Source organism: Diadema setosum, chromosome 13 (genome assembly GCF_964275005.1).
Source record: "Diadema setosum chromosome 13, eeDiaSeto1, whole genome shotgun sequence".
Lineage (NCBI taxonomy): Eukaryota > Metazoa > Echinodermata > Echinoidea > Diadematoida > Diadematidae > Diadema > Diadema setosum.
The window spans coordinates 36,622,931-36,650,027 of record NC_092697.1 but is presented as its reverse complement, the minus strand read 5'-3'; the positions used below and the strand labels follow the sequence as shown (position 1 = coordinate 36,650,027).

The 27,097-nt window shown below is 37.1% G+C and overlaps 2 protein-coding genes across 2 annotated transcripts in view; both read left to right on the top strand.

The window, feature by feature from the left end:
- The first annotated feature begins 862 nt into the window (after positions 1–862).
- LOC140237323 (leptin receptor gene-related protein-like) lies at positions 863–14,612 on the top strand. The gene is made up of 4 exons (XM_072317261.1): positions 863–885; positions 6,369–6,446; positions 7,940–8,132; positions 8,679–14,612. The coding sequence occupies exons 1-4, from the start codon at positions 869–871 to the stop codon at positions 8,793–8,795; spliced, it is 405 nt and encodes a 134-aa protein (XP_072173362.1). The 5' UTR covers positions 863–868; the 3' UTR covers positions 8,796–14,612.
- Positions 865–27,097, top strand: part of LOC140237324 (uncharacterized) — a 33,344-nt gene continuing 7,111 nt past the window's right edge. The window contains exon 1 of the mRNA XM_072317262.1: positions 865–884. The gene's annotated coding sequence lies outside the window, so the exon portion shown is untranslated. The remainder of the gene's footprint in view (positions 885–27,097) is intronic.

Sequence of the window (27,097 nt, the reverse complement as noted above, 5' to 3'; positions counted from 1 at the left end):
TTGATACCTAGCCCGACCAGACGCTGTTACACTATGCGAAAACAGCGTCTGACGAGCGCGGCATGCAGCCTCAAAGTGAGGAACCTCAACACAACTACAAAACTTAGGAAAATGTATACTTTTCTCCTTTAAACAGAATACTTTACTCACGTTAAATGCATGTTTCTATTACAGAAGAATAGTTCGCCACACTGGGTCCATGGAGACCACTTGCGATAAGTCCGTGGAACAAATAAATGACACTTTCTGGCGCAATTCCTGACCGTCGGTACGTCGCGACGTACCATGTACAGCGACTGGGCTGTGTATAGTTAGGCCTGGCGTGAAAGATTGTGTACCGTGTGGACATGCTGGATATGATGATCAATTTCGGTAAGTTTCATTGCGTACATTTGAATACTCAAAGCATCAGATGTAGAGTAAATATTGAAAAGTATACTCGTTGAGTTTGAGGTGACAAAAATGATGTTAAGTATCAAAATTAAAAGCTATCGTAATACGATTACGTCGCTCTCCTAGTGGTTGGTGGTCGCGCGCGTACAGCCCTGTCGCGACGTACCATGTACAGCGACTGGGCTGTGTATAGTTACTTGATACCAAGACCTGTATCAAGGTATCAAGATGTAGGTTCCTTATTGTAACGCTGATTTACGTTGATTTTGGTACATAAGTATTTTGATTTATATATTATGTATACAGTATCATCTGTTTTACGGGACTATAAACGGGCTCCTTATTCTACATCAGCATCTGTACTAGTTATTATGTATACATCTTCGCAAGAGCGCATCCTGATTTTTATGACTCGCGGAACATCACGAGGTTTGCCATTTCACTTCCGGGTTAAATTGTCCTGCAGCAAAACAAGATGGCAGGGATCAAAAGTAAGTATGCTGTGGCGTTAACTCGTATTTATACGATTTATCATTGAATTTTATCGACGGTATATGTGTATTCTGAAAGAAATTTTAGGACTTTAAGACTTGTCTGGACACCACCATGGACCTGCGCAAGCTGTTAAAAACTTGGCTGTTTAAATGTTAGGATGTTGTTAGCGACCATTTCATGTTGCTGTAGAAATTCAATGGCCATTGCCAATGCACGCAGCAGATACCGCCCGTCGGCATCGCCGAGCCGAGCCAAGCGGTGCGGTGTAGGTCCCTAAAGCTATTTACGATACATTACGTAGCGTAAGTTTATTCTCCACATAAACACGTTTGTACAGGTATCGGATCAAGTTCGACTAATAAGCCAATGTAGGGTTCAACCAGTACCAGCATAATCATGATAATGCCGTGTCGTTATGACCGCAGACTGGTGTTATGTGAATTAGACCAAGTGATAATATGTAACGTTAGTAATGAAATTTCGTGTTGTAAATAAATAAGTAGAGTTCTAACGTTAACTGTTAGAATAGATTTAGGGCCTAATCTAACGTTAAATTACACGTTCCTTCTCATGGTAGGGCCTGATGTTTTTATTTCTACTCTAACACAGGCCTCTAGACTCTATTATTGCATTGCTGCATTTCTATTTGGCAATATGGGTTTAGTTGATCAGTTGCAGTCCATTGCATTGGAGGGACATAGACATCTAGTCTCATAGTCAAAGGGTAATTGGGTTCCATGACATTTGCTCCTGCGACAATTGCTCCCATGAAATATCTGTCCGCTAAGCCCAACATAAAACCTACTCAAACACATAACCCTCACCCTAATCCTAATCCTCACATCAAAATAAACCTGAAACCCTATCACAACCCTATTCCCTAACCCTAAGTCCTTGGAGAAAATAAGACCGGAGCAATTGTCGCAGGAGCAAATGTCGTGTCACCGGGCAATTGTGCACTTTACGGCCCTATATTATCGGTGCGAGATTTTACCCTAATCGAGCAATGCGTGCGAATTCAATTACCTATCAGGCACCGCGGGTTCGACAGCGTGTCTTCCGACACTGTACTGTGTGCATGTGTGTGAGATTTCGTGTAGGGATGCAGTGTGTATGAATGTGTCAATGTGTGTGTGCGTGATGAAAGCACTTACGGTACGCCACATGGTTGCTCTAACGCCCTTCCCTGCGCGGCGTGGCGTGATCGAGCGCGAGCAGACCCTAGACAAACAGGGTGCTGTGCATTCATTGGCACACAACGGAATGCAATGAGTGGTAAACTTCCATGCTTCAATCATGATTTTAAATGAATGAATTCTGCTGATATCTGTAGCAGGGGATCACTTATTAACCTATTACAGAGGAAATATGTCCAGTCGCGGCGTTGGCGAAATTATTCTGTGAAATAATAATTAAAAAAAAAAAAAATCTTATCCCGATTCGTCAGTCTGTTAGTGTTTATTTTGTCTACACATTTACCGTTTAACGAGCCCGACCAGCAGACGCCATGCGAAGTGTGAATAGCTACCGATTTACGGGCAGCCACCACATGGACACACACACACACAAACACAAACCTCGCCCGCGTGGTTGGTTTGTGCAATATGTGATGGGGTCGGATATCGGGATGGATGAAGGAGGCATACAGTAAACTATTATTCACGTAACTGTTGTGGCGAGCTGGCGCAAGCTAGGATCGCAGACTACTGCCAACTTTCTCACACTTTGCCCCATGATCAAGGCAATTTTCTGCGATGAAACATTGTATATATATGTAAAGCTCGATAATCCTGCCCTGTATTTGTCGAAACTGAACACCAACAATCAAATTCGTAAATCATATTACTATTTTCCTATTTTCATTGTTGATGTTCCAGTTTTAAACTTCAAATTTGATTGTTGATGTTCCAGTTTTAAACTTCAAATTTGATTGTTGATGTTCCAGTTTTAAACTTCAAATTTGATTGTTGATGTTCTGATTTTGAATATCATTTATATTGCTGTTTACTGTGATATGAGTGTAGCCACTTCAGAACCACACTTAATGAAATTCTGCTCTGAGCAAACATTTGTGGCTGTACTTTTTTTGGGAAAAAATTGTGTAGATCTTGAGAAACTGCCAATCTAATGTCATAAAATTTTGCTTGAGAAAAATACACATTGTACTGAATATATTTCAGTACAAGTAGACTTCTCTGTATTTTCTCTCAGGTCAACAAAAATGTGAAACTTGGTATAAGTTTACAAACATAATACCGTGAATGCCTTCATTTTCACAGGGTTAAATCTTCACGCGAGCAGTTCAAAGACATACAGTGTACTCGCATGTTCTTAAATTGCGTGCGCAATTGCTTGTATGTTTTCATCCAATTAACCAAATAAAAAAAAAAGATATGCATACCACACTTACCAAGACCCACACCTGGGATGTGAGACTCGCACCTCAAGAGTCTTTATCAGGCTCACATGCCATATAAGCTTTTACTCACGCCTAGCAGATAAGACCCAACCCCCCCCCCCCCACAAAAACAAGATTTCCAACCACAAAAAACAAACAAACAGAAAAACAAGATTTCCAACCACAAAAAAAAAAAAAAAATCACATTTTGATTTTTTTTTTCTTCATCAGAATAAGCCAAAATACCAGTAGCAGTATGTGTAGTAGCCGCCAAATCGAAAGCTCCTTGCAAGGGAGACAGGATATACTCCCTTCCTTTTGCCATCTCTGCTTTGTGTGCATCATCCCTCTTTCTAGACTTGTAATGAGTACTGCACATTACACAAATACAGACAAACAATCCATTCAAATGCATTATGACCTAGCTGCGCTGAGAGTTACCAGCATGTATATACACACACAAGCTCACAGGCGCGGTGGAGCACCCCAATTATCTCGCAGAAATCCATCGGCAGCCGAGCCTCATTTGCATAAAATAAACAACATGTACTCACGTAGTTGAGAAAAAGTAAACAACTTCTCAAGCTAATAACAATTTCAGGAAACCTATTTTCAGATTAAAATTGAGTTAGTTTGAATTTGAAAACATGTCCGAATATGCACATATAACATATTAAAGGATTTGACAATGATAAAATGTGAAATTTTAGCGAAAACCTGGCGAGCAAAATTACCAAAAATATGCCTCGAAAATCATCCTAAAATTCACGAAGTGTGATTGCGGAACAAAAGCGCCATTCAAACAAAGTACACCGAAATTTATTTATCTGCTTGCATTTTAAATTTCATACCATAATATTCCCGGCCATGGTTGTGTCGGAAAAAAACAGAAGGTGATGTCAAAAATGACACGAACGCAAAGCGTACAGGTTGGTCCCATGTATAATTAATCGCGTCACTGTGGCGTTGCATGTCACAGCACACACAACGCATTGCTGCATGCAGCGTGCGCGGCAGCAGCTCAGCAATCACCGCCGTGCGACACTCAGCAAAATTGACTGCGTCACATGCAAACCAACAATGAGCACGAAATCCTGAATCTCACGTACCACGCATGCCCAATATTACGGGAAAAGAAATGACGTCATTTTCAATTGTTTCGCCGACTACAATTTTCTATTCCAAACCCTGTAGAAACAAGTTGATTTCTCAAAAAGTACAGGTGGTACAAAGCGAAAACTTTCACCATATATGGATTGAGGCCTGATGAACTTATGTTGCCAGTTTCGGACACATTGGAGCCCAGCCATAGTCCAGTCGGAAAAAAACAGAGAGCATGTTTTGCGAGAGGTGATTTTCAAAACGCTTTAATATCTCAAGTTCTAGTGCAGCAAATTTCATAACTTTTTCATCAAAAGGAAGGTTTTTAAAAACTTAGATAGTGTGGGAAGTTTGAGTTTACTAGCGGCACGCATAGCGGCACAAGGAGAAGGTAAAGATTTGACTTTTTCATGCACACAGTTTCGGGCAGCCGTGGATGCCCGTTGGAAATTCAAATACTGTAAAAGTGGAAATGTTCGCGGTGTTGAAATTTTCGCGCATTTTGCGCAACCAGAAACTAGCGCGAAAATAAGAACACGCGAATATTTTTGCTTGCCATACGTTCCTGTGCGTGATGTCTTGATTCCGCGGAATTAAAAACACGCGAAACTCTTCTGACCCGGCCTAGCGCGAAAAATTAGTCGCGCGAAAATATCCACTTTTACAGTAGAACGGGGCGATAATGAGATGCAAATTGGGGTGCTCCACCGCGCCTGCTCAGATGAATACTAGGACACATACATGGTGTATGCACACACATTCATTAATACGCACATGATACTACTAGTACTCGACGATTCAACGTGTGCATACAATTGTAGACGATTGTAAATATATTTTTGTGGGTTTTAGAATTCGTGCTAGCCAAAGGTAGCGGAAAATCCACAAATTCTTGTAGATCTTATGTTATTGCAAATAATTCTGCATCTGTGGTATAAAAGACACTTAACTGAATCAGAGATGAGCTAATCTCACTGGTAACAAAAATTGAATATGCATACTGGTATCATTTTATTTAATGTTTATTCTATACGACTGTAAGCCTGATATCATGTTTTGTTCCAATCATGACACATTTTCTCAACTTTGTGATTACATTTCATGCTCTGCATTGTCCTGGTGCTCTGACTTCCTACACATAATAGGGTAAGTGATGTTTGTTAATACAGATGTGTGTTCAGTAATTGACATAATGCTCAAGGAGCCCTCCTCACAGTCAGGAGAAAGAAGAAAAAAATTGGATATATCTAGCTTCAAAAGAAAAACTCCATTGCATGGTCACTGTGATGAAATGAGTGTAGTTTGGACATGTGATAACGACTTTCTTTGAAACCAGATAGGTTTATAGAATAGCATAGTGTTCCTAAGAGAGTAATATTGGTTGCAGTCATGCAATTGGGTGAGAGGATTATGTAATTGCCACATAGTTCTTCCATTGTGTACATGGACAAGTGAAAAAAAGATAAAGATGGATAATGTTTCTTTTTTTTTTAAGTAACTGAGTGACTCTGACTCTCCTAAATGATTCAAATAACTGCTTAAGTCATTGAAACTCTTCAAAGATATTGGAAAGAACATCAAAATTTGATTTTGATTTCATTCGAAAAAAGAGAATTTAGCAAAAATATTAATGTGGTGGCCAGTGGGAGGGCTTCAAAGGTGTGACATCATTACCTGTAATTTGCATGTGAACTGTGGTCAGCACTGAGAGCACTGAATTAACATGAGATTTAATTTTGTGATTTGATTTCTGTGTTCTTTCTTTTTGATTACTAATTACTCTGCTAGTTAAATTGGTACAATAATGATTATTATTTGTCATAATTACTGTTATTATTCGATCTACAGATACGGAAAAAAATATATATATATTCATATCAATATCCTGCATCACCATTGGAAAGTTATAACTATGAAAGTCAAGTGATCATGATGCAGTAGTACTTACGTGAACAATATTCTCCAATTTCTATGCTTTCAGCTTAGTGGGTTTGGCCTTCTCGGCCTCCATGGGGATTCTCATGAATGTCCTGGCCTGTGCAATTCCTGGACTTGGACAGTAAGTATTTTCAGATTTGATCCATGAGGTGACACACAAAAAAGAAGTGTTTGTTTGTTTGTTTGTTTGCTTGTTTGTTTTTAGGGGTCGATGTTAGCTCAATCTCCCTCTGCATAGTACAGACCTCTATGTTAGATTATTTTAAGAAATATCAGCTGGATAAGTATGGCATGCTGTACTAACTGTCTTCAGTGGTCCTGATCTTTTTTTTTTTTATGTGAAAGGATTAAAGAAATCTCATTTATGTACTCAATTATCAGTTTGAGACAAAGTTTTTTATTTTGTTTGGTGATAAGAGATTAAGTTATAGACATTGTCATTCATTTGGGAGTTTCTCATCACTTGATACAGAAGCAGCTCATGTGACAATCAATGTCACCGACTGTGGAGCCTGAATAAAAGAAATGTGAGATATCCATGATAGAATATTTGCTAGCTATTGACCACTGCTCTCACAGTGCATCTTGAATGCACTAGTAGCGCTGTTGCATTTGCAATGAACATTTCTTTCAAGTTTACACTTGTAGACTTGAAAGAAAGGTACTGTTTACCTTTGGGAGCAGTGATTTAAAAAATGTTTGAGATATCACATTTCATGCATTGTGTAGTTCAGTTGTATCACAAAACATCCTACCATATAAAAGCTTTGCAATAAAGCCTAAGATATAAGAAGATATCACTGTTTTTCTCAATAAACCATAACTGTAGACGGTTTAGTCTAGAAACATTTTTGTTATACTTATTGTTCATATTTTGCACACGTATTTAACAATACAGGACAAGTTCACCTTCATAAACATAAGGATTGAGAGAATGCAACAATATCAGTAGAACACATCAGTGAAAGTTTGAGGAAAATTGGACAATCGATGCAAAAGTTATGAATTTTTAAAATTTTTGTGTTGGAACCGCTGGATGAGGAGATTACTACAGCTTGTGAGTCATATACGTACAACAGTATAAAGAAAATGTAAAAGAAAATTCAACATATTTTCACTTTTTTCGCATAATAAAAGAGCACTTGACTTGCCTCTTTCTGAAGGCAATGGGAATGATATTACCCATAACATATTATGTCAGTAACGAGTCAAGGGAATGTGTACTTTTTTCAAAAGATGGAATTTTGTGAAATTCTCTTTATATTTTCCTTATATTGTTGTACGCATGTGACATCTAAGTTATTCATACACTGCAGTAGTCTTCTCATCCAGCGGTTACTGCACAAAAACTTCAAAAATTTATAACTTTTGAACGGATTGTCTGATTTTCCTCAAACTTTCAATGATGTGTTCTACTAATATTGCTACATTCTCTCAATCCTTATGTTTATGAAGGTGAACTTGTCCTTTAACAGTGATTATACTGATTCAAATTTTTAGATTGGTTGTTTCTATCCCTGACTCATATTTTAGAAGTATTTTGAAGTACTAAAGCTGGGTTTTTGTTTCATCTTCAAGTGGTAAATAATGCCTTTAATTTCATATATCCAACAGGGTGTGGTGGCCAATGTTTGTGGTTGTATTCTACGTCATGTGCCCACTTCCCATCATGATCGGCAACAGGCTTGCCAGCTCTGACAGCATTGGAGCCACCAGTAGTGCATTGCAGGAACTCTGCTACTTCCTCACTTCTGGTATCGTTCTCTCAGCATACGGCCTGCCCCTCGTTCTCTTACATGTCGGGACGGTGAGTCATTTGCATACATACCATCCTTGTTTTCGCCTTCTCCATAGCAGTAACTGAACTAAGTAGTAGTCGTCTCTCTGGCATGTTGCATTCCTTATGAACGAACCTGATTCTTGATTCATGGTATTTGCTTAAATGTCAAAATTTGCTCAAAATATATCTATCCTCTATGCATACATAGCATGCCGCAACAGAAATGCTATCCTCACAATAAGAGTCCTGTCTCAAAGTTAGCATCATTGTATTATTTATCTACTGGGAGATGCTTAATCTGTAATTACTTGGGAAAAGCTCAGATGATATGTTCTAGTGGCCCTTGAATAATGGTTTGAACCAAGAACTTGGCCACCAACTAGTAGTTGGTCTGTATGTCTCGAGAAATGATGCTAAACATGGCAAAATTCCTGTGTATTGGTGAAAATCAATGTTTAAGTACCCTGCCTATATCTAGAACTACTGCTGTGTGATACTAGGAAGTTCCTGTTAAGTCAAGCTCAATCATTGATACATTGCTGTGATTGACTCTCTTTCTATATCTTTGTTCAGATAACGTGGGCGGCTCTTCTTCTGATAATTTTTGGCAACACATGGTGCTTCATCACCATCCTCGTCTTCTTCAGAGTGTTCAAGCAGGACGATGACTTTGAGTTCCAAGTCTGGTGATCTCCTAATGCCTACTTCGTCCCTTCCCATAGGGTATCAGCCCCCCCCCCCCCCATCCCCCACATCAATCTTAGCTTGGTATTGATGTACCATGCTCACTTCATGCACATATGCATTTATACAGATTATGGTAAGACCATGAAGCTCGTCAGTATTTATCAAAAGGAAATTTTGGCAGAACACGTAAATTGGATCCCTTTGATTTGGTATCACATGAAATCTAATTTCTGTTACGCTAGAGATAGATACAGATCTAGACATTTTGATTTCCATTGGAAAAAATTTTCTACAAGCATTCAAAGTATACAATTAATTGTTTCCAGTGTTGTTTTTATGGTGTTTATCTACACCGAAGTAAATACAGTCACAAGAAATCTAAAAGGAATCACTTCAGCTTGCTTGGGTGCACCTAGTGTAAGGATGCACCACTATCAGCAGTTGCATAAGAGTTGCAGACATAGCAGCAATGCAAAGCTTTGCTATGACTGCAGTGATGACTGGTTTTTGTTCAGATTTACTTTGGTAGGGGGCAGTGATAAGAGCCTGAAAATCGTGTTTTGCATTAGGAGGTCAGGGGAGGATACAATATGGGACCAGGCTCACATCACCTTCATATTTGAGCATAAACTCATATTTATTGATCGTAAGAACTCTCACATCATATTTGTAAAGGCATCTCAAATGAGAACTTATTGACTTTGATTTGAAAGGGTTATGATTCAGTGTTAGATTCTGCTCATACCTGTTTAGCAAAGGATATGTTAGACCAGCTCTGAGCAAACAAACTATTCAAAAAACTACTGAAAGCCATTAACTCAAGTCACTAACACATTTATGAGTATGAGGGACAATTCATGTTGAGTCAGTGAATTTCAGCCACTTGGTAAATGATACTTTTCGTCGAATCCTTGCCATGTATACTATAAAACATGATATATTCGCGGCATGAATTTTTCTCGAATTGGAGATGGCCTTTTTTGCGGCATGAAATTTTCGTGAACTGCCACTGGCATTCAATGCATATAGTGTAGACAAGAACTTTAGCGTGCATTTTAATTTCGCGAATCTCGGCGCTCGCGAAATTCGCGAAATTCAAATGCACGCGAACATTCCTCGTTTGACAGTATGATGTATCATGACTTTGATATTCATTTAGGACTACTTTGAAACAAAAAGACAACCTTTGCATCAGAGTTTCAGTTATGTTCCCCAACTAAACTTTAGCCTAAACAATACACCATGAACTTTCATGTATTGATAATTTATTACTGGAAAATGAGCAAAGAAAATGGGATTCCATTTTTCCATTAATTTATTACATCTTCATATGCATGACAGTGCTCGACAATTCCAATGCATGATATGGAAAACCACAAAATTGTAAGTGTGGAGCCCTTGATGAAATGATTCTACTCTTTGTTTTTTCTGTGCAATTACAATGATATATAATATAAGACGTGTTTATCTGCCCATTGGCAGCTAGTGCCATGTTTGCATTGTTTGACTAGAGCTGTCTTTGTTCAGGCACACAAGACAAATAATAATCTTTCTTTTTTTTTTTTGCATATGCTTCTCTACATTTAGTTATAGCCATGGCAATATATTTTTCATCAAGGTTCCTTGATGAGGCAAGTTTTTAACCCTTTAGCAACGGAAGATTCTGTACATAATGGCCTATGGTTTCCTGGAAGGTACAGGAATATTGCTCTCATTTTGACAACTTGCTAAATGATGTAAAATAGCTCACTACATGTTTATTTTTGTCTATTGTAAGTTGATTATTTGAAAGCCTATCAAGACTTTACCAAGAGAATGGTGTGTCGCAGAAATAATTCAGACGTACTTTCCTTGACCTTTTGCGGTTTTGAGTGTTTTAGGAAGTAAGAAGATGGGCAGTTTGGGGTGTTCCAGTTGCTAATAGGTTAACTAGTCTGCCAATTTTTGTATATTTGATATGTTGATTTCCAAATGATGTCATGTTTTGCATCACATTGCATGTTCTGCATCACATTGCATGTTCTTCACAATTCATAATTCTATGTTTACAGCTGTAGGTGGGTAGTAGTAGCTTTTTTGTCTCAGTCAATCAAGACCACTTCATTAAGTTCCAAGTATGAAGTAAAAAAAGCGATTACAGTCAACTCAAATCTCGAAGGACAGGAGGAAAAGCTGTGACTTATATGCAGTATATCACAAACCATGCCCTTTCATATTGTGTTTTGAGGTTTGTTATCGACCTAGACAGATACTCGCCGCTATCGTCTACTACTTCAACTCATACAGAGTTGACTGTGCTTAAAATCAGGATATATACTTTGAAGATGTATTCATTACTTCATTGTTGTTTATAGTTTCTTTGAAATGCAACTTTCACACACACTTTACATTTTGAGCCAAGCTGTCCATATTTGGGTAATTTTGAATATTAAAATTTGAATATTGAATTTTGGAAATGGCAAACATTTTGGGTGGCAAAGGAGAGACTATGCATGTAGGGCTGACTCTCAAAAATCTGAAGAGCCAGATTTTTGAGAGACAGCCCCACATGAAATTAAGTAGGAAGAACAGTTGTCGTGTTATTGCATCAATCCACGATGTACGATAGATACATGTGTCCTTCCCCTGTAAAATATGTATTTGGTAGCCAGGGTAGATCGTGAGGTTTAGTTTACTTGTACAGTAACATCACTTGTCCATTGTGTGCAAGGTTTGAAATGTGGGGCATTATAACACTGTGCTCCCACCCAAATTTACCAGCTCACAGCGGCATATACTGTACTTTAAAAGTGGATATTTTCACACAAGTAATTTTTCCCACTCTGCTGGTAAAATGAATTTTGCATGTTTTTAATTCCATAGATTGAAGACATGAAATAGTGGTACATATGAGAAGCAAACGTATTTGCATGCTTTTGTTTTCAGGCTAGTTTTTGGTCGCGCAGATTGTGCAAAAATTCCACTTTTACAATATATTAATGAGTGCATGTGCACAGAGCATGACAAATTTATATTCCTAACGCAGTTCCCTAGACGTGGAGGAAAATGATTTGATACACAAGAAATATCGATGTTCATGGCATCATCACTTTTTAGTGACTTTTTTGCTAATGTTGACCTTTAACATGTCTCTAATTCATACCTTAATAACTACTTCAATTGCACTTTTTTTTTATAGAAGATATGGTACAATTAATTTTTCTGTGACCTGAAGATAATCTTCTACAGTGACAGTGCGTTAATGCCTGTCTGCAAAGCAGATTACTACTCAGTTTAACATTCTTTATTTCATTGTTCGCTAAAGGACCCAAATGTGAAATGTCCCCCCCCCCCCTAAAAAAAGATAAATGAATAAACTACTACTAATAATAATTGTTAAAAAAAAAGGAACATTTTTTGAAATAAGTTTGTGAAGACATTTGAAAAATGCAAAATAATAGAATGCATTGAAAATGATAGAAAAGTAAAGACGAAAAAAAAATCATTAGTGATCTGACGTCAAGGCATGATCACTATTCGAATTTTAAAGTTGCCAAAGAAAGAGAATCAACTTTCTTTTAAAGAATTTAAGCTGCATCAAACAGATATTTGCCTGTAAAAGCTACAATTGTTACTTTACTTTGACAGTAGATTGACAAAGAAGCAATGATTCTCTCTAATAGTGCTAGTGTGAAAAGATCTCAATGATTCTCTCTAATAGTGCTAGTGTGAAAAAATCTGTAAAAACTATTTTGAAACTGTATGCAGATGATACACATATCCAGTCCTACTCCATGCTCAGGAGAAGTCTTAGTCTTTAAGAATGTGCCGTACATTGTGTAGATGATGGACTTTAAAGGGAGGAATGGAGAGGTGCATGATTTGGCTTGCCAAAGACTTATAACATGTTTCCATCATTCAAGAATTAAGATAGGAATAAAGTAGAAATCTCAGCAAACTATTTGCACAATAAATGCTGTTACTACAACCCGTACACTTTGAATTTGCTGTTACATAATGTAAGTACACATATGATATGTATCGTTGAAGACTCTTTTATCCATTTCTTTTCTTGTCAAGTTTAATGAGTATGATTGTGTTTTGCACACTGTGAGCTTTACAAGCCCTAATCCTTTCTTTTCCAGCTTCTGCATTGAACTATACATAAACAGATCAAATATGTATTATACAAATATAATCACCGCCATGTACATAAAGTTGGGTAGTGAGATTGACGCTGGACTTTATAAAGCCCGTAAACTCTGTAAATAGTTCCAAACAGATCCGTTCTGAGCAGATAAAGAAATGTGACGTGATATGCAATTTAAAATGCAAACTGTCAAAGCGGAGTCAACCTCTGATTCTTTGTATGTTGTTATGAAATAAATACTCAGCCAGTGATATTCGGATGTAGTCTGTAGCTGCAAATAAACCAGATTTTTGTATTGAAATGAAAGTGTGAAAAGTGCTGCAGTTGCCACTGCTAGAACAAATCAGAGACCCCCATCACATATTTTGCTTCATCATCAAACTTCTCATTTGTATGTGAGTGCCACTAAAACAAATTTCCTAGCACTTGATCATATTTCACTGGGGGGCAGTGTTGACTTGTGTGAATGTCGTATTGGTGCAAATTATTGATTTAATGCACTTTTCACATGAAATAAGAAGGTTCATGGTATGCGACAGCCCAATAGCTGCAAGGAGGGACTGAACAGCTCTTTTTAGCTCTTTCCTTTCTCATGCAAGATATAATAACACTAGAAACATTCAGCACTTATTTTAGCAAAGACATTCAAATCTGTCAATATGATCCGCCTGTTATTCTTATTGTTGAAAGTCCCCCTCAAAAGAATTATTTTATAGAATTATGATTAGAGTAATTGCTTGTCCTTTATATATATATTGATATAAATATGTATTTTTCTTTTTCAGTTTCATACAGTCCATGTAGCATCCTGCCTCATGATTTAATAGTTTAACAGACTTTTTAAATACAAGAAATGTATAAACGAGTACTGTTTAAGAATCAAGTTCATCACAGGCATACTTGTCTAAAAGAACATTGCATTTTTGTACAAATATTGTTGATGAACAATAACTTATTTTTCCCATTTCTCATGATAGGACAGCTCTACCTGTAGACTATTTGAATTTGCAGTAAATGAACCAAATCAAGCAAACATTCTTATAAATATTGGTAATATGTCGATGGGTAGCTGGATTTCATGCCACGTGTGGTTAAGATCTGCGCGATACAAATACAAACTCTACAATTCATTGTTTTGGAACAGTATTGTGTATGTAGGCACATCGTTTGGCAGCGCAGTACATGTACATCACTTAGTAACGCAATACTGATTTTTTTAAAAGATTTATTATTATTATTTGGAAATTAGTTACATCACAATTTTTTAATTCCCCAAAAGTAAGGCATATTAATTTGTAATCCTGTTTGTGTTTGCAAGGTTATACTATTCCAAAAATCCAGATAGAAAAAAGAAAAAAGGTACGTTGTACTGTAAATACATGTAGAAATAAATATTCTAGCATAGGCCAAATTGAGGAGAGAAAATGTTTTGGGGTGAACTAGATATGTAAAGTCGTTTATGGAGAAAAGTATCACCCACCCATTAGAAGAACATCTTTTATGATTTGAAGTATCATTCTGTTGTACATAAAAAAAAGATTAAATGTATGTACAGTATGTATTCAAATGATTAGAACATGTATATGTCGGATGTTTATGGTTACTTAGTGTAAGTTATGTTGTATGTAAGGTCAAATGAATGAACATTAACAGTTTAATTAAATTGTGGTAGGTTCTTATGCTGGACTTAATATGTCTGTGTTAAACCGACAGTCATTTTAGAATGTGGTTTGAATTGGTTGTCTGTGCATGGTTCAAGTCGTGTGAGCAAAATTCAGTACTGTGAATATGATGATGAACACGTCTAGTATCAGCAAAACACCAGGGCAAATCAAATGCATTGTTTAAAATTCATGGACTTATCTAAAACAAGCACAAGATAGATATACATTGCACATTCATGTGTCAACATGCACTTATTATTATATGTCTGTTGGAGTATACCATGTTTCAAGTGCATTTTTGCAATAGCCATTTGCATAATCCACAGACTGCTAGTCAAATACCGTTGTGAATTTCAGCCCGAGAGGGTCAAGAAGAAATTATATCTAGTTGCACAGGAGTTTCCAGTATGTTTCAGTTTTCTGTGCAAGTGTCCCTACACATATGATGGAGTTTATGTGTGTGTGTATGTGTTTGTGTGTGTGTGTGTGTGTGTGTGTGTGTGTGTGTGTAAGAAGAGGTTGCATAATAACTATGAGCACTGCGACTCATATTACTGGTACATTCGACACAAGCATTCTTTTTTCCTTTGAGTGGAGATGGTATATTTCCAACATTTTAGTCCCTTCTCTTACATATCCACTGAGTAAAGAGTTGTGAATTGTATGGAGTGTTTGGCAAAAGTGCAATGACCAGCATTGAATGACAAAAATGAGAAATGGCATTTGACCGTTCATACGTGGAAAGTAACACCAGATACTGTATATACCTGATAAAGCTGAAAACAAACTTTAATGAGAAACAGCCACCCCACGGTGAAAACCAGTCTTATAGCACGTGATATATTACAACAAATTTGTGTTCTTTCTTTCTCCTCGTTTTTTTTTTTCTTGTGCGTGTGTGTGTGTGTGTGTACGTGTGATGAATGCTATGTTTTTTATGCCTCCGCCACGAAGTGGTGCCGGAGGCATTATGTTTTCGGGTTGTCCGTCCGTCCTTCCGTCCGTCCGTCCTTCCGTCCGTCCGTCCGTCCGTCCGTCCTTCCGTCCGTCCGTAATGAATTTTGTGGACAAGGTAACTATCGAAACCTGTTGAGGTATCCTAATGAAACTTAGCATGTATGTGTATTAGGGGGTGAAGTTGTGCCTATCAACTTTTGGGTGCACATGCTCAAGGTCAAAGGTCAAAAGGTCAAGGTCAAATACATAAAATTTCACTATGTCCACCATATCTATTGAATGCCTGAAGATATTTTCTTGAAACTTAGAGTATACATGTATTTCCCAATTAAGATTCTCTGGTGAAAGTTTGGGTCATGAGGTCAAAGGTCAAAAGGTCAGGGTCAAATACATAAAATTTCACTATTTTCACCATATCTATTGAATGCCTGAAGATATTTTCTTGAAATGTAGTGTATACATGTATTACCCAATTAAGATTCTCTGGTGAAAGTTTGGGTCATGAGGTCAAAGGTCAAAAGGTCAAGTAAAAATATTAAAACTTCTTTTTTTTTTCTCCGTACCTTGGAAAATTGTTCAAGGTATCTTCATGGAACATAGTATATACATGTACTGACTGGAAGTGATTATCTAGAGAATGTAGGGTTCATGGGGTCAAAGGTCAGGGGTCAAAGGTCAAGTGCAAGACTTCAAAATTTTACTATTACCCTCATATTTATGCAATGCCAGCAGGGTTATTTTTTTTACACTTGGTGTATGCGTGTGTAACCTAATAGAAATTCTCTGGAAAGTTTTTTTTTTCTCTCTTTGCCTCAAAGGTCAAAAGGTCAAAGATCAAGTGAAAGTGCTGAACTAACTTTTTCCTCCATATCTCGGAAGTGGCTCAAGTTACCTTGAAACTTAGTACATATTATGCATGTTCTACCTGAAAGTAATTATCTTATGAATTTTAGGGTCAAGGGCCAGATGAAAATGGTAACAATTTACTATTCAATTCAGAAATTGCACTTTTTCTCCACACCTGTACCTTGAAAATTACTCAATGCCTAAATGTATAGCGGGTCAAAGTCAAGTTAAAGGTATTAGCCCACATTTGTAAACCTGCAGCAATTGGTCTCATAGTTAGCATGGAGTTTGGGTATGATTGCAGTAACACCTGTGCAAAATTTCGTTCCAATTAGTCCATTACTTTCATAAAAATAAATGAAAATGCACCGTAATCCGTATGCATGCGTATAACACTCGCTAGCTCCGGTCCACGTACGTGTTACATGTACAATGTACGTAGCTATAGCCCGCGCTCGTAATTCGATTTTGGGTCGGGTTGACCCGGTTTGAAAATTGATTTTAAAACGATGATTTTCTCTCTTTTATCGAATGGTATAGACAAAGAGCGACAGGTGAGGTATGTTACTGTTATAACTTGTACTTGAAGTCATATTGGACCTGTTTTATGCAGTTTTGATTTTCGTGGGTTTGCAAATGTGGGCTAGTACCTTTAAAGTCCTTAAATCCCTAGATACATGCTCTCCTATTCATCCAATTAAACCTACGTCAAGGAAGGTGAACATTCAACACATTTGTGACAAACTCGTCATTCCAATATTTTGCCAATTTTGTGAAAATGTAATCACACAGTGTCCACATGTACTATCTAGACCTATTGGGAAAATCATGCATTATGGCGGAGGCATACCAGTCGCCAAAGCGACATTTCTAGTTATTAATTGGCACAAGAGCCATTTCAGTGAGATAATAGATGAATCTTTTTGTTATTGAAAACGATTGTGATGTACACCGCTAGCCGCACCATGGGTCCGTTTCATGAAGTTATCACATGAAAGTCTTTACATAAATCTCAGAATGGCCAAAGTTGCTCATATATGCTGCTATGGCGGACTTTCAAAGAGAAGAAAATTCATTTCACGAAGTCTCTCATAAGTGTGTCCTATGAGCAAAAAGTCTTTCCAAAAGACTTTCACAAAATGGGCCTCGTGTTTTCTACATTATAAGCAAACTTAGTTAACTTTTAAGTTTCACTGAAAACTCCTATATCCAAACTACATTCCCATGACAAAATAATGAATTTGTCCGTAATGTAGCCTTTCGATAGGAAAACATCAACATGACATTCGTTGACCTACAGAATGTTTAACTGCTGATCCACTCGAATTGGGGATAAGACGTGGAAAATCGCTGGATTTCTACTTCAGAGATTAGTGGTGAAACCCACTGATCTCGTGTATTATACGTCCAAAAGAGATCAGTGGATGAAACCCAATTTGGCGTAGATGGAAATAGATAAGGGCGTCCCCAACGACAGGACACCGGACTAATACCTTGGCTTCTTCTTTCTTCCATTCCCGCAGTTCCTCCTCTCCCTATCTCTCCTCTCTCCTTCTTTCTCTCCCTTCATATCTCCCTCTCTCTACCCCATACCGTGTTCTTTATCCTTATATTTCTGTGCCTTGGGTTTACTTAATCAAGGGGGAACCTTGGCTTTCCATGTTACCTTGTATGATATTAAATGGGTTAGTCAAATATCGGTTAGTGATTGGCTAAACACAGTCACGTGATGGAGGTACATCGGTTATGTTCGCCCATGGGCAGAACATTTTTGTTCTGTTCTCCCATGGGAAAACATTTTCACGTAACAAATGACAAACGATACCAAACGTTTGAACGATCATAATATTATTCTTCACGCAATCAATAGGATAACCCATAACAGATGATGGTATTGACTAACCCATATAATATAACAGATAATGACTTTTGTTGTCGGGAACATGTTCCAAACGTTCCACCCTCAGGATTTGAAGTGCTATTTCGGGAGGCTACAAGTCCCTCGACTTCGTCTTGGGACTTATAACCTCCCTCAATAGCATTTCAAACCCTTTGGGTGGAACATTCGGTATGTTCCCTCCCCGCCAGTCATCATCTATATATTAATTTAATAAAGTATGTTTATGTATAGCATCTATCCATTTATGTCAATATACCCACCTGTTTTTGTGTATGTATAATCTATGTGCTTCTCTCTATTGTCTTTTAGTTTCCATAACACTATGACTTATGCTCTCTTCTTATACAGAGTAGATACCACTGACATTAAAAGGATTTAATAGGAAATTGACCATACATTCTTAGGATCATCCGTGTCGAATTCTCTCTTTCGATGGCAGCAACAATCTGAATTTGTCGTAGGGTAGAAAAACGTCTTATTCCAAGTATTGGTAGTCATAATATAATTCTGGTGAAGCACGCCAGAACTTTATTTACCATTGTCTATTATTATTATTATTATTATTATTATTATTATTATTATTATTATTATTATTATTTTTATTATTATTATTATTATCATTATTATTATCATTATTATTATTATTAGTAGTAGTAGTAGTAGTATTGTTATTATTATTATTATTATTATCATTATCATTGATAATGATAATAATAATAATAATAATAATAATAATAATAATAATAATAATAATAATAATAATAATAGTACATTTATAAAGCGCATAATAAGCACATGCTTCTCTATGTGCTGTACAATTCAGATACAACATACAAACAAATGACTAACAAAATATGTAACACTCAACATAATAAATACAATAATTAACAAAAGGAGTAATGAATGTTTATCAAAGAAGACGAAAAAGGTGAGTTTTAAGACCAGATTTGAAATTTGCAAAACTGGGTGCACATCCAATTTTTTGTGGTAGATTGTTATTATTATCATCATTATCATTATCATAATTATCATTATTATTATTATTATTATTATTATTATTATTATTATTATTATTATTATTATTATTATTATCATCATTATTATCATTGTCATCATCATCATCATAATCATCATTATTATCATTATTGTTATTATCAATGCTTTTTTTTGTAGATGTGTGTGTGTCTATGTCGAGTAATATGCATTCCTACTAATAGTGTTTTGTTTTTATTTGATTTTTTTTTTCTTCAGAAAATGTCGCAACTATAGTCATCCTCAAAATTTTCACTTATAACAGGACAAACTTTTACAAACGTATATAAAACACGTGTCATGAGTTGACTGGGAGATCTGGTTTGATTTGATGTTACACGCAAAAGTAACAAGATTATTGGTAGAGCCGAAGACGGTTAGACAAAAGATATGCTCATTTTGTGCCACTACAACGTCGAAGTTGTGCATGCACATGATGTGTTTTAGTTGCAGAGACGGACACTGAGTATGAGTCCTTGTCTTTTGATCAATAGCATTTCTTGTCAGTGTGGTTTTTCAGTGTATCTGAGTTCAAACCGATTTTATGTCTCAGAGAATCATCATGCTTGATGTATTTTCACCAGACAGTGAGTGCCTTACATGTAACTTTCCATTACTTCAACCTTCCTCTGTTACATAAATGCTAATTTTGCCGTGAAACAAATTTTTAGGGAACTGCACTTGATTCAAATAATACATATGTTCAATACTGAGAATTTGATGTACCATACCCTTAATAGATATGAACCGTAAACGCGTTCGTATAGTAATATACTCTGATATATGAACAGAGTTCGCGTGAAATGTATGGAGTGTAGAAGGACTGGCCACTGACTTTTAAACTGCGGCTTATTTTCTCTTTCAGGGCCTGATAGCACATACGTTTTTTTAGCTTGAGGATAGATAGTCACAAGTATTCTCTGATTCACTTCTATAGTCTGGCCGTTATCATATTTCTCCTTGTCTTTCTACCTTGCTCTCTTTTTTTTTCATTTTTTTTTTATTCATTTTTTTCATGTACGGCATAATAATAGTGGTCAGGTATTCCTCTGCAACGTACGACGCTTCGTTAGCCCTGCCTCCTGTAATTAAACCCATGATGTGAACATCTACTCGAGGTCATTGTGGCTGCCATCCTGGTGTCAGTGGAAGCAATGAATCAATTCTAATTAAATTTGTCAAAAAACGAGTAATCTTCCTCGCTATGCGCTCACAATGACGTGTTTAAAGGGAAGATGCTCGTGAGACCATAATGGAATCCGGAATAATAACAATAAAAAGAAATGCCAACTGGCAGCGGGATATCTGTTGCAGCGCCCAAGACAGGAGTTTTGCGGAGTCCAGTAAATTGTTCTTATACCAACCGGCTGGCTGCTTTTAAGCGTTTTGTTGTTGTTGTTGTTCACATTCTGTGCACAAATAGTTGGAGCTATTAAAAGGCTGTGCGACTACTTTGCACTACTATTGATTATTTTTCCATCTCAATAAGTTATTGTAATAGAACTCCTTATAACATTATTGTATAGACATATAATTTTGTTCACAGTAATTAATTTGTGCCCTTGAGCATAAAGGAAATGAATTATAAACGCCATTTTGTACTTTCTACTCTCTGTGAATTCTTTTAGCATCTATATCAACATTATCTTTCTTTTGTCATTCCTGTAAACACTATACATAGTAAACCCTCGTGATTATTTTACAGATAAATCAGCTAATATCAAAGTTGCGTAAGTACAGATGTATCCTGCATGAAAATGATGTCCAGTCCATTTAACACATTTCAGACATCGCTATGAGATCACATTAATTGACCGATTCCTTGTCTACCGTCAATGTCTTCACGTCTATAGGTTAGGGAGATGCGACCACACTGAACTGAAAATGTTCCAGGCATTAACCACATCCACAGAGCCAATTTCATGGCGGGTTTCTCCTCCGCAGCTCTTCTCGTGTGTCAGTTGAAAGTGGTATTAGCAAGACTATGGTGATCGAGCCCTCACGTTGGGATGGAAAAGTTTTCTATGACGAGATACAAAATTTAGTTTAATGACTGAAACCCCATTGTGCGTGCCAGATGTTGCAAGATTCACATGAATTGCCACGCCCACCGTGAAAGATTGCCAACGCATTGGCTGTAGGTTGATGACGTCAGAAGAGAGACAAAAAACGTATCACTGTGATGGTCATAAGGTGTTGTAATGAAAACGGGCATGGCATTAGGAACGCCGTGTGTGCAGTTTGCTTTGTTTTAAGTGGACTTGGTTAACAGCAGCAAATGTCACAAGGCAATCTGTCCGTGCCAGCGTCACGGTTAATTGTAAATTTTTTGTCATGCATAAAATAATAATCATCGATATTCAGAGGATCCATCCATCCAAACATCTTATCTGTCTTTTTCTTCTTCTCTCGGTCTCTGTCTCTGTCCCTTTCTTAGTATAGAGGATATGATATATATATATATATATATATATATATATATATATATATATATATATATATATATATATATATAATATATATATATGATATATATATAATATAATATTATGATATATAACGCACACACACGCACACACTCACACATATTGTATATAATATAGTATTATATATAGTTTGTGTGTGCGTGCGTGTGTGTATGTGTGTGTGTGTTGGAGGTGGACATGCAAGCGTAGTAATTCCATGGGATGTTTTGAAATCTTTAACTCTTGTTCTGTGAGATAACAATCATCAGCTTGCTAGCTTTCTATAGCATGAAATTCAGAGACGATTCTGAAAGCTCTCGCAAGCAGAGCTGAAAATTCCTCTAGTTCCTAGAAAGAAAGAGACATTAAACTGTTTTCGGTCATGTCAAAAGTAGGACGCAGTTATCCAAGGCCGTGCTATTTGAGGCGTTTATATTTAAAGAGAGTCAGAGAGAGTGGGAGAGATAAAGTAGAGTTCACTCTTGCTGTGTTCAGAAGTTTAGCACCACTGATCCACATCGGAATAGCGATATACAGTGGCGAGAGCACGCCCTCGTGCTTGCGGATGCGGAAGACGAGTCAAATTAATAAAGAGCGAGCCAGCTACCTTCGCGAGCGATCAAGCGGATATTTCAAGAATCTCAGAACTTTTAGCTGTGAAACAGAGCGTTTGACACGCTGTGTTCAGCTCATGCTGGAGATTTTGTGGCGATTTCTAGCGATTTCCTTCTTCTCCTTTGTATATCTTTATCAAAAGTAGGCCTGCTGTGAAACAATGCACCCACTACACATTTTTGCACACACACAAAAAAAAACCTGCGCGGTTACACATGCTATCTGGTTATCATTCATTTGCCACTTGGACTTTTTGTTTAAAAATGAAGCTGCGAACTAACAAAATACAGTTTATGACAGACCTTTAAATGTTTCAGAAAAGTGAACATTAGTCATTTGCTACTCGCATGAATGTTTGCATGATCAAAATAAACCATTTCAAAAGCAATCCATTATGGTGATATTCCATTTGCAAATTTCTTGATTGTGACAGAGTAATTGTTGTCATCCATTTGAAAATCATGACACATTTCGGGCAGCGTAGTTTGATTTTCTTTTTCTTAATAATTGAGCCACCACAATATCATCACAGAGTTTATAAACTGACGAAGTACACTTAATACACATTGAAATCGAATACTGCAAAATCTAACATCAAAGAACCACCATCACTCACTCCTATTTCGCCTTCTTCCATTTCTATTTTGTTATCATTTGATGATCAATCGGAATTCCGAAAAGCCCATAAGCTAAACTAAAGGTTAAAGACAAAATTTATTGCTATGTTACAGGGATGCAATGATGAAAGATCAATATTGATTATTTAATTACATATGGTATTATATACTGCTGATATCGATAACCTTGGTGACAATCAAATCCTTTAGATAGCAGATTCTCCGGAAAAAAAAATAGAACAATATTTGACATATATGTTTCATTCAAAGCTGTGATTTTAAACTATATTGTATAAAGGAAATCTCCATTTCCAAGCCCCAGGCTTTTGCGTGATTTCCTCTTTTGACTCACACATCTATGTAGATATTTTGAATGTGATTTTATGAAATGAATAAATTGAATTGAAAATTGAATTGAATTGAACAAGGAATTAGCACAGAGAGAACAATACTCCGTTTCACATATTTTTGAAAGAATACACACAAACCTGCACAGTGAGAGAAGAGATGACACAGAACATCAACATGATTTGAAATGCATGAACATTTGGACAGAAATTAAACAAAGATTAAATTACCTAAGCAATCCTTTTGATATGCAGTTTGCATCAGACAAAATGTACGTGTTGCCTGTCATCTATTGAATGTATTACTAAAGTAGTTGTGTTGGTACGAGATGTCACAATGATTATAATCAATCTGAGTCTATGGAAAGTGTGAGGAATGTGATTAATAAATGATTCAAAGGGTAATGTATATTGCATGCGTAAGACATATCATTTTTCGCAAAATGATCTTTTCTACAGCGGCGCGTTTCATAATACTTCTGCCTATAAACACGACTCTACTTCCTGAGCAGGCAGCAGTCAATCATTGTGTTAGGTGTATGTCCATTGATTCCGACCAATCAGCATTAGTGTCATGGTTTGATGTCACTGAACACGGCATGTTCGTTTATTCATTGGCTCGTGCAGCGTGTCACGTGCCAGTGTAGCTTGCATGCAGGTGACTTATCTCCCTGATCACGCCCACAACAGCAGCGCGCTGTTGCAAACACAGAGTGTACCTTCTGCTTTGGTGCAATTTTCCTTCTTTTGACTACCTGAGAAGATAAAAAAAAAAGTAAAGAAAGAACGTAGAGAGAGAGATTGAGAGAGGGTTAGATGAATTAATTAATTAATTTCCATTAGCTGAAGACGAAGGTCTGAGGGCGTGCTATCCTTAACAATCTGCACAACCCACTGATCACTATGTAGGCCCATATATATTTCCGTAGAGAGCAGTGGCACAACCCAATCCAGAGATAAGAGGAGTTGAAATATTTCAGATTTTTGTGATTGTGCTGATTTATGTAACACAAAGAAAAATAATTTATACTGACATTGATCTGAAATTAGTAGTTGCTGTTGTTGTTGTTATTGTTGTTGTTTTACAAAACGTGGTGGTTCTGAGAGATGAGTAATAAGAAAAGAAAAACAGTGTCAACGCAAATCATCTAAAACGACAAAAACAACAACAAAAACAACAACAACAACAAAAAGCCTTCTAAACAAAGTTGTCTCCATCTTCATTTCGCTTCAGCTATTCCAGTAGCGCGATGAGCATGAAATCAAGATTAAGATAATAATCTAGATTGAAATTCATTAAGTGACTTTACTGTACAGTGTAATCAGCTGTACAGTTCTTCTGACCCACTTCGAGGTGGCAAATAATTCCTAAATTATACAAGTAATAAGAAGTATAATTAGAATTCTATTAGTAATAATGAAGTATAAGTCGAAGAGGTTAGCATTTCCCAGGTGTTTAAGGCAGTGAAGTCACATAATGAAATTCAAAGTAGGTAAAAATTCCAGGCAGTCCCAGTTGGCTATAAATACCCGTGTCAGTGAGCAGTAAGCATCTTTTCAAAGAGAATACGGCTTTAAATAGACAGACCAGCAACACCATGCAGTATTGGGTGCAATGCAGACAATTAGCTCACTGGTCCTTCTCATCATACAGACAAGCAATAAATAAGGCACAATCATTGCTGTTCCAAAGGCACGGAGCATTCTTATACGTATGGACATCTCAAGTAAAGCAATTAAGCAGAACATCAGCATACAGTATAAGGGCCCACCAGTTTTGACTTCTGTACAGTGTTGTAAGGGGAGGGTTCAGAACTGAAGAGTATCGATCAAATGAGATGCTGGGTGGGAACCTCTTTGACTTATACTTCATTAGTACTAATAGAATTCTAATTATACTTCTTATTACTTGTATAATTTAGGAATTCCATTACGTAATACTCGTATAAGTCTTCAGAGGTTAGCATGTTCAAAGTTCCGTACAGAAGTCAGTCTAGTGGCATGAGTGAGGGCAAGAGGACAAGAAGGATGATGGACAGTTTTCACAACAAGGTTGAAACTTTGGTCATGACTCCTCATGTATAGAGAATGTCTATCGATGGTGACACACATTGTCGCAAACAAGAGAAGAACTCGAGCAAAGTTTGCTTGAGAACCTACTAGTATAAGGTGCAAGGCATAGGTTTTGAGTATGATATCATTTTAATACCTTGCGTGCTTTAACTGGAGCAGGATTAAGCATGATAGCGCACAGACAAATTAATCAAATACAATGGACCTCTTGTACCGATTTTCCAATCAAGACATAATCCTAATCATGTTCCTTAATATTCATGTACATTTGAAGGAAGAATTAGACATTAACCAGTTCATACTTGGCATAGTAATATTGCAGCAATAATTAGAGGCAAGTCCATTGCATTTTGGGTTGATATTAGCGTTTAAGTTCATCAGTTTGGTGGACCGAATCTCCTAAACGAGTGGCCGAATAATGTGTCGCCATTTTCCAATGCACAACGTGACAAGTTGATCATTGGCTTTGTCAAGACACTCTTCTCTGGTGTGAGAAAGAATATGGATATCATCGAAATAGGTGATTGTTCTAATGCCACTACTCACCGAGGCAAAGACAGGTTTCATAACTTTAAGGAAATTCTGTGGGGTCGAATTAAGGCCAGATGGGAGGCACTGAAGGAATGCAGTGAAAATACTACTTAGCATTTCAATTCGAAAGACTATGCTTGATGAACAAGGTGAACGGATACGGATAAATATGCACCCTTTGGAGGGGCAAAAATAAGGCCGTAATCAAGCGAAACTGTTCCACTCTGGAGTGTTCGTATCTTACAAATTTGTTAAAGTTTTTCAAATTTATGATTGGACTTAGACCGCCAGTCTTTGGTAGCGCTAGAATAGAGTTGATACTCCATGTGAGGAATCTCTCTAATAGCTTGCTTTGCGAGAATGTTCGGAGACAATTCTTCATGGGTTGCCTTTTCCTCCTCGGTAGAATGTACACTTTGTAGAGGAAGAATTTATTGGTATGGGGTTGAAATGAAATTATTGGCTTCATAGCCAACTATTGTGGCCAATATCCAAGGCTCGGGAATTATTTTGACCAGTCATCTTTGGAAAGCTTGAGATTTCCAGCACTGAACGGTTTTGGACAGTACTCATCCTTTTTTTTTTTTTTTTTTTTTTTTGCTGGCTCGCGTAGAGACATTCATGACACACGATGTATGCTTATGTGACACTTGTCAATTTTTCTCAGATGTCTTTCTGAACAACTTTCTACCAAGTGGAATCGACTTGCTGCGCAAGTGTTGCTGAGAAGGGTTGAGAAGGGGTTTCAAGATACCTCGATGGTGCATGCTCAGATCATACGATAAGCAAAGCCCGAGAGTGTCAGGCCATCGATGGTGACATGAGTTGTTAAAATTCTCGTTGTGTCAATTGCATGGATGATTATCCGTGCATGATCTGTGAATTTCAGAAAGGATTTATCTATGTGGTAGAAGTCCCTTCACTACATTTTGTTGTAGAAGTTGGGAGCTCACAAGACCCAAGGCCTCGTGAAGGAGGATCGCCCAAATTTTGCTCTCGATTTTTGGTGTGAGAACTGCTTGGGCATTCGATGGCAATTGAGCATTTGCTTCGCGATTTTATGGAGCACTTACCTTCTGATATGGGCAGTGTGACTGCCTTCATTAGCAAATCAGCCAATTTTTAAATT

Coding starts and splice junctions, on each gene's coding strand:
- LOC140237323 (XM_072317261.1), top strand. Junction 6,447..7,939: donor GCAATTCCTGGACTTGGACA/GTAAGTATTTTC, acceptor TATATCCAACAG/GGTGTGGTGGCCAATGTTTG. Junction 8,133..8,678: donor TTCTCTTACATGTCGGGACG/GTGAGTCATTTG, acceptor ATCTTTGTTCAG/ATAACGTGGGCGGCTCTTCT.